The following is an 8,840-nucleotide window of genomic DNA, read 5'->3' as shown; positions in this document are numbered from 1 at the left end:
GCACAAACATTTGACCCACAGCTTGCAATTCATTTGCATGAATGTATTTTCTTCATTGCTGCTTAGTGATGGTGCTGACTCTCAAAACAGAGCCAATGAGAACCCAATGACAATCGACGCGTGATATAGATAGTGCAATCGGACTCACTAAATTCTTATCAATTCCCATCCCTAGCTGTGGGGTTTCAGCATCATGTGCCTGTCTAATTAACACTCACAACCCACACACTCAGCCTTGGTGGCTCGACCTGCTCCATCTGACTGCCATTATGAAATCCTCTTAAAATGTTCTTTTTGAAAAACAATTCGTTATTTATGTAATACTGTACTTCCCTTCACTGCAAAGTACTGCATGAATACTCATTGGAAAACGAAGGGGAAAACAGTCACTAAAGAAAAGTCTTTTCACTCAAAAGAACAAAACTTAATGAAATCAAAAAATGATTGCAACAGTAGAGAGCTGACTAATTTCCTCATTAATTATTCAATTCTGAGCCCACAGCATCAGGCGTACTCTCAGCCAGCTGACCTAATGTGACACCCGAAATGTCGTCCTACCTGTTCTTTGATCTCCTGAAGTTTGTTGCTTTGCTCCCGGATGTCATGAAGAAGCTGCAGTGCTTTATCGTCCTCCTGTGTCACTTCCATACGAGCCTGTTCCAAACTACGCTTTAGACTCTGAAATGAAGACAAACTTGTGTTCAGTCAGCTGACACTTTGTTGGGAATACTCAGCTGAAAATAAATCAACCTGATATCAAAATCCTGAAATAAATAGTTAGTGTTAAATAGGTGTCGTTTCACTTTTTGGATGCTGTTGAATCGTACTATCATCAGCTAAGTAGTATTTCCAATATCTTGTTCATCTACCATTGCATTTTAGTGAATTGACAGCAAGAGTCATAGTATATATGGCATACACACACATGCATATGAGGAAGCAGCCCATATGCTAGCGATTGTTGTAATACAAAGTTCTTGTAGAAGCAGTTCTTACCACTTCCCAACCATCATGAGACACTTCTGGTGCTTGATTAATTCCAGTAGTCACACATCATAAAAAACGTTAATATAAAATCTCCTGTTAAATCTAATAAAAATCGATTTTGCTCCAAAATAAGGCGTACTAAAACTTTTTACCTGGTAGTTCAGTTTCAGTTTTGCTTTTAGCAAATGTTTCCATAGATTTCACACTCTTTCCAGTGCTATGTCTCTGTCTTATAATCCCTGGAGATACTCACACTGCATTCGGTGATATAAGTGGCCAGATCCTGTTCTAGGATTGTCCTCTGAGTCTCTGAGGCCTTCAACTCTATGTCCTTTTGCTGGAGCACTGACTCAAGGTCAGACATCTTCCTCTGAATGAGCGAGATCTCTTGCTCAACCTGAAAGGAAAAACAGTATATTTGTGCAATTGTCACAACATGCATGTAATATGCTTATCTGTCTGTGTGTGTCTGTGTAAAAGTGCAGTAGACTTGTTTGGTGCCACATGTCATTGGTAGTGATTGATGTTACAATTACATTTGCCATTATAGCATTACAGGCCAAGAGGAGGGTTGGAAAGCAGAGAAACAGCAGGACAGGCAGCACAGTCACAGATACTGTGACAGCGCTTAGTCTATAGCAGCACTAACACAGTCACAATGCAGACACATGCTCACGAAAACACAGCACCACGGCATGGGTGTTGCAGCCAGTAAAACCAAAGGGTCAGTGTGGTACAGGAATCCAAAATGATGTGTCACTCACAAGTCTTTCAGCAGACAGCTCAGAGAAATGCAGTGACATGAATAAAGGTGGATTGGTGTAAATCTGCACACATTTATATGTGACTCAGGACACTGAAGTACACTGCTCATTATATCTTCATCTGGTTGGGGCTTGTGGAGGTGTTATAAGAGGTATTTTTTGAGTCATACAGATTACATTAGCCAGATCTTATAAGTCAGCAAAGTTTCCTTCTGACAGATTTAAATATGTGCTTAACAACGAGACGGAGGTGTTGAAGTAGCTGAGATATTACTGCTCCCTCACTGATGGATTCTTTGTGTTACGAGCTGCTTGGTTCGATGTACTGAACCAGACTTTGAGTATTTTGATAGAGTTGCATACAAAAACAAACAGTCAATACAAAACTGAATCTCACCACCAATCAGTAGAGCACATTCAACAAAATAATATATCTGTTTGTGAGAATTAACTTGTGTAAGCTATGAAATAAAATGGTAACATTTGTTGATGAGCTTGTGCAGCAAAACAAAAATTAAAAGGGACCATTTTTCAACTCCATGTTTTTATTCTTGGACTAATGTAGCTTAGCATGATTCACAATTCATAAGGATCCTTATTTCACTTGTAAATGTCTGAGCACCTTCTCAGTTCAGTTCCCCTCACCCCGTACTCAGATGGGGGTGAAGGGACCCCTTCTCCGAGCCTGGAGTTTTGCCTCCCCACAGTTACCAAGTGGATGCTCACACAAGGGCATCTGATTGTTGTGGTTTGTCTCTATTATTGTAAGGTCTTTACCTCCCAGTATAAAGTGTCTTGATGGGATGGATGTTGTGATTTGATGCAATATAAATTAAACTGAATTTAATATTTTTAAATGTTTCATCACCTTTATCACGACAACTTTATGAGAAAGATTATGCGGCTTCTTTGCTAAGCATCACTTACATCACATCAGTCAGGATTAATTAGTATATTTTTCACAGCAGTTGCTGCACTTGAGAGATTTTTATTCTTACCATAGCCGTTAAAGGTAAAGCACATAGTGTAGCCACAAGGGTAAATAGCCAGAAATTCCAAACATACAGAAAAACACATCAGGCAAGGCAAACTGGCAAACAGATGGCTGACTCTAGAAACAAACTCTTACCATGTGAAAAGTTATACCTGTGACATGTGTCTGGCAATCCTGGCCTTTGTTTTGGTGCTTTTAAAGTAATGAGGCTGTGCCAAAGGAGATGGTCTTATCAGGAGAGTTGATAGATGCAGTCATTAATCTGTAGGTGAGAGGGAACGGATAGCAGTTAGAGACACGTTACAATAAACAGTTTCTGCTTATCCTCTCTTGAAATATGAAGGGCTGACTCAGTGCTCTTATGTAAAACACTTACCTTTCATAATCATACTGTATAGATGACTTATTCCATAAGTCAGTTGGGATAGTTCCTGTGATCATACATAACAGAATTCATGTGTCTATGTGTCTACATATTTAAAAAGTAAATAAGTGGTATATTGTCAAAACTATCAAACCAAAACTAGATTAAATCCTGTTTACTGCATGTAGTGACTCGAGCAAATGTACCGTGATTACATACACTTTAAATCTCAACTCAAATGCTCACTTTCATACCAAAAATAGCATTTATCAAACAAGCACTGAAGACTTGCGAAATTCACATAGCACAGAGTCATTCCAGAGCAGCGACACTTTATACATTAACACTTACTCCATTAACATGATACCACAGATGACTAGAAGATAAAGGATGCTGTTCACAGCTTAGATATTTAGTAAGCAAACCACTGTGCTGATCAAATACGTGATCATATATTCTCTCCTGGCAGAGACTAAAAATAGCCTGCTTGTGTTCACAACAACAGCCTCTTTTACCACCACTGGATATATTTGGCAGCTTTTGTGATCAAGTAGCATGCACAAGAATGAGTGGCAGAGGCAGGATGTCTATTAAAAGCACAGGCTCACCTCCCACTCCTCGCTACAGTAACAAGCTCGGCTCAAGCTCAACTACTGTATGTGCTCTACTGCCGCTGCACTGTGTTCATAAGAGATTTAATTTACTATTTAAATGCTTTATTATTTTGTTTTAAGGGCATCTAGTTTGGTTCCTCTGATTTTCTGCCATATAAATGCTGTTGCAGTGGGGGATGGTCATATTAAAGATAGCGAAATTTCAAATAATGAAGTCAGAATATGTAGAGATAATGTTTAAGCTTAGGGCTTAGATGGCTGGTAATGTCTCTAAAGAAATGAACATAGCAGGAACACTTCCATTTCTTGACAATCCTCTGTTAGTGAAATTTTGCTATTTTTTCCATAATCAGGATGTTTACCAGAAGACTGCATGGATTTCTAAGTGGAAACTAAGCTGTGCACACTATGCAGATGAACAACACACACTGTGAACTTCTAAAGACGCTGCTGGTGCTTACTAATACTTCCTCCGGAAATCTGACATTCTGTAATCATCATGCTTCAAGGTTTTTTTTTTGAGTGTTCTGTCCGGTATCACAACAGGCCACGCAGCATGTGCCCAAGCTGCATCAGCCTAGAGTTCAAGTTTCACTGGCACAACATGATGCAGGAGCAGGTGGCTTGTAATGGGTGATGATGCATGAGGTTAGCTTCCTCATGCACCTGATGATTTTTCAGCCTGTAAGCACATCACGTCAGAGGCGCATGCTCCCTCTGTATACTTTATATGAGATGTCAAAAAGTCCCATTTGTATTCAATGGTGACGGTGCGGTTAGAAAAACAATTTTGCAAGTGTGATCCCCAAAAGATTTTCACTCCTGTGAAATTGTTTTGACTCAGAGAGGCACAGAAGATTTATGTGCCTTTGGTTCATGTCTGCTTGTGGGTCTAAGAGGCTCAAAGCCACTAATGAATCTATATGTGCTGACACTTCTTAACAATGTGGAGAACTTCATCTGCAGCCAGCCAGTTGTAAAGTTGGTGGTTAGGGGTGCCATCCGAGCATGAGGCACCAGATGGGATTCAGATCTGGCTGTCTTCCTCTAAAATTCGAGTGCTAGCTGACTGCCCATAATCAGCTGAGCTAACAGACTGTGCAGCTGGGCTCGTCCTCAGCAATAATTAGCTCCCACAAAGCAATTACTAATAACTATACTTTTAAAACCTCATTGCAACAACAGGAAAGACAGTTTGACCTCTGAGCTAGCCAGTCTATATCTACTGAACATCTCTAGATTGTGTTGTTCAAACTTAACAGTGTTCAAACCCTGAACATAGTTTGGCGTGCTAGTGCACTCAAAACAACTCCAGAAAAACTTTAAATGAGACAAATGAGAGCTCCGAGAAGAACACTGGCTTCATTCGAAGAGCTCTTTTTCGTGGGCTGAATAATGCGTGCTGGGCTGTGAGTCAGAGTTGTTGAAGAGGAGGAGAGTGGAGAGAGGTTGCATCCCAGTCATGGTGTTGCTCCACATTCAGTCTAGGTGACCAAGGGCCACGGCCACTGTATGGGCAGCGGTGAATCACAGACCTGTTGCAACTTTGTAGTGGGACAGATTCTCCCTAAGAACAAGCTCAATGTCTTTCTTTCAACCACTTCCCTCTAAGTTGATCTTTCAGGCCATCTTTTCCATGTATACTGTGAGATTTTATGCTGATTGTCATGACAACGACAAATTAACAATACCCCAGTACAAGGCTCTCTAGCTCCACAGTTTCCTGCTAGCATTTTAGTTTTGAAGGCTACTACTAATATAGCCTTATCCATGTTATTTGGTGCTTGACTACAGTAATATTAATTTGAAGGTCCATCATAGGCCTAGTGCATGGGAATATCAGAAATTGATATAAGATACTATTTTCCATAAGAAAGAGGTTTTAAGGCAATTCAAGTGACACTAGAGGTTTTTATACTTACAGCATGAAGAACTAGCACATTCAAAATAAACACTGGCCAGAAATATCAGTTGTTACATAAGCTTTATAGGAAAATTCCACCCTGAAACAGTTAAAATGGTATTCAGAGCTGCACTTCAATGCTTCCAGTTACCAAGCAGCCAGTTGTAGACAGATCTGCTGCCATGTTAAAATGTGCAGACCACAGTTAGACTTTAATCACTAACTGACTGGTTAGCCTTCCTAAAACCTGTCCTACATTCACGACGTGGCACCAAAAACACTTTTACTTTTAACTAGCTCCATCAGTGCTACGGACTAGCTACTGAATGCTCTGGAGCTCCAGAGACAGCCATTTTCGGCGATCAAATTGAATGAATGTCACAATTTATGCCGAGCATTTGGAAAACCACTTCACAAATCTAGCTCATCGTTATACTTCAAATCCAAATGACAAAGAGGATCAGTGTGGGCTTCTAAAGGAGCCTTTTGGGGAAATGACACTTGAGGATGTGGTGCAGCGAACTCTCTCTCGTCGCTGCTCGCATTAACATTGGAAGATCTTTACTGCCGAGAGTTTCTCGGTGTCTTCTATTCTTTCTTTGCCCTCTACCATCAGACTGGCCTGCCTCCGCAAACAGGAAACTAGAGATGAAACTCCAACAAACCAACCCTCCTGAAGAACTGTTTTAAATTAAATATAGTCAGAATACTATAGATGAAGTTTAGAAATCCCCCCTCCCTGGTTTGAGTTGTGTTTAATACTTTTACACAGTTTATTGTATGTAAATTTCCTCTGTTTTCTTTCACAATTTCCTCATTAATATTCGGTTTTGCTGATCCTCTTAAGTCCCGTCAGTAACGTAATTTGCAATCCACCTAAATGTGCGCCAGAAAGAAGCCCCAAGCTTCCTTCACCTCTCTTCTAACCTTGGCATAACCTGCTGTTAACATAGAGATGCCTTCCACCAACCACAGCCTTCATCTTGTTACACTTTTTCTGACTTTATCAGACTTTGTTATTTCAGACCTTTTTCCACATATAACTATTACAGCCAAGTGGATTGTTAAAGTGAGCTAAGATCACCTGAAAAAACCTTACATGATAAATAGTCATGTCAACTTTGTTTCAAAACTTCCCCACTCTTAGTATAGATAGATGTTTGGAAAAGCCTGATGTGATCGTAATCTGACCATTTACAAACAATGGTGAGTTTGAACACAACCCTAGGGAGTGATAGCCATCTGTATGAGTGTATGCTACAGTAAGCACAGCGATGAAGAGAGATGGGCAAACAAAGGCACAGCATTTCAGTGTCGTGACCAAGAACAGTGCTCAGCCCTGACAGACGGGATACAGCTGCTGCGTAAGCTCAACGCTGCCTTAGTTATCTCATAAGTCTATAAATCCTCAGCTGTAGTGTCAGACAATCAATCAGTCAACTAATGGTTCCAGCATGCTTAAAGGGGAAATAATGCACTGTCACACCTGAAAAGCAATAAAATCCTGGTTTCATTCTTTCCCCGATCCAGTCATCACCCTCACTCATTCTTTATTCTTGACAGAAACCCTAAGTAAAATAGTATAACACTCACTCAGCGACTGCTACAGCTGACAGGTTTCCTACGAAGCTCCTTAGACGCGGCACCTCCTCGTCCAGTAAGCCCATTCATGTGGGGTCTCCCTCAGAAGCCACCAGCCGGAATGAGAGCTTCGCTGGTTCATCAAATTCGGGGTTGTCATCCTCACTGGGGAGAAAGTAGAGCCGAAAGGAGAGAGAGTGAGAGAGAGAGATAGAATGAGAGAGAGAGAGAGAGAGAGAGATGCGCTGTGGCAGGGCAGAAAGCTGCGAGGCAGTGAGAGCGACTGGAGATTACTGCTTACAGAGAGTGGAGAGAGGGAGGGAGTGGAGGACTACATAGAAAATGCATTGTAGAGTAATGCAGCAGACCAGATCACATACCATAGTGTGAGAGGAAGCTATCTCTCTCTCACTTATTTGTCATCTGTTCACCCTTACCGTTCCCCAAATTCTGTCTTCCTCTCTATTCTGTAGCAGCCAGAACTAATCACACTAATGTCAGCAGCCTGATCCACGTACTGTACATCATTTCTTTTGCTTAAGACTTCTTAAACTGGGCACCTCATTAGTTTCTAAATGCAGTGACCATTATTAAACAGCTTCTAATTGAGGAGCAGAGCTGCAGTCTAATAACTGACAGGACAAGAGTGCTGTTACAGCAAATATCTGTTTTCATTTTCAAGTTGACGGAAAAAGACTCAAGTACTCCAAGGTTGTCGGTCAAATATGGTTTGTAACCTACAATAGTAATCTTTTTAAAATTACTTTAAATCAGCAAAGTAATTAATCAGCCCATTTGCATGGACTGTGAAAGACTTTTCCCACATAAAGGCAGGAGCTGTGAACAGCTGAGTCAGCCACATGTTGCATTTTCACATATATTTTCCCTCTTTTAGCTTAAACCCAGTAAGGCCCAATAGAAGCAGTAAACCATAATGGTGTCTAATAGCTCTGTAACAAAGTACACTTAAAGTACTGAAACCAGGTGCAATATACATGAAAGTATTATTGCACATGGGCTAACAGAATAATGGTACATGTCATGTCACAACTTAACAAGGTCCCTGGTGTCTGGCAATCTAAGTGACACATCACCGTGGCACTGACTTGCAAACTACACGCACACAGTGACAGATTACACACTCTGTAACAGATGGCAGAACCTAACCTGGCAAGCAGTACTACATCAACGCAACAGAAGGGACAAAATGCTATCAAGGTGAAAATACAGTACTGTACATTTAGTGCGTGTGACAGTAATCAGTGGCAGACAGAGAACATGGGAAGTACTCACTTATGCTTTGTTATGGCTGCTAATTAGATCTCCGTGTCTTTCATACTTAAAAAAAGGTTATGAAATCACTGACTTAGTTGTGTAACAAAAGCCATCTTTTTTCTTTCTTAAGGCCTGCATACCCCCATATGTTGGCCTTGAATCAGCTCACACCTCCACTTTCTCATCTCCAACTCTGCACATCCTCCTTGCTGTAGGTAACGGACCAGTTTTGCCTCTTTGCTCCTTGAATCTGGTGCATTAACAACACTTTTACATTGTTTCAGTTACTGTGAAACAGCCTGTGTTTGCAAAAGCACACATACAGGAAGAGCCCTTAATTATAGAGTTCAGCATACAG

General features: G+C 40.8%; 1 protein-coding gene across 7 annotated transcripts in view; it reads right to left on the bottom strand.

Annotated features, from left to right (window-relative positions):
* The window catches only part of citb (citron rho-interacting serine/threonine kinase b), a 50,130-nt gene extending 42,599 nt beyond the window's left edge, over positions 1 to 7,531 (bottom strand). For 6 of the 7 annotated variants that reach the window (XM_005746069.1, XM_005746073.1, XM_005746072.1 and 3 more), the window contains exons 1-4: positions 7,220 to 7,531; positions 2,898 to 3,007; positions 1,241 to 1,384; positions 559 to 678 (exon numbers count right to left, since the gene is read on the bottom strand). In XM_005746069.1, coding sequence (XP_005746126.1) covers positions 559 to 678; positions 1,241 to 1,384; positions 2,898 to 2,906 — 273 coding nt within the window. In that variant the 5' untranslated portion in view covers positions 2,907 to 3,007; positions 7,220 to 7,531. Of the gene's footprint in view, positions 1 to 558; positions 679 to 1,240; positions 1,385 to 2,880; positions 3,008 to 7,219 lie in introns of all 7 variants that reach the window. The other variant, XM_005746070.1, reaches the window with a different exon arrangement.
* Positions 7,532 to 8,840: the final 1,309 nt, after the last annotated feature.

The sequence above is a fragment of the Pundamilia nyererei genome, unplaced genomic scaffold, assembly GCF_000239375.1.
Source record: "Pundamilia nyererei isolate P.nyererei 1_Seehausen unplaced genomic scaffold, PunNye1.0 scaffold00172, whole genome shotgun sequence".
Taxonomy (NCBI): domain Eukaryota; kingdom Metazoa; phylum Chordata; class Actinopteri; order Cichliformes; family Cichlidae; genus Pundamilia; species Pundamilia nyererei.
This window is presented reverse-complemented; position numbering and strand designations above follow the sequence as displayed.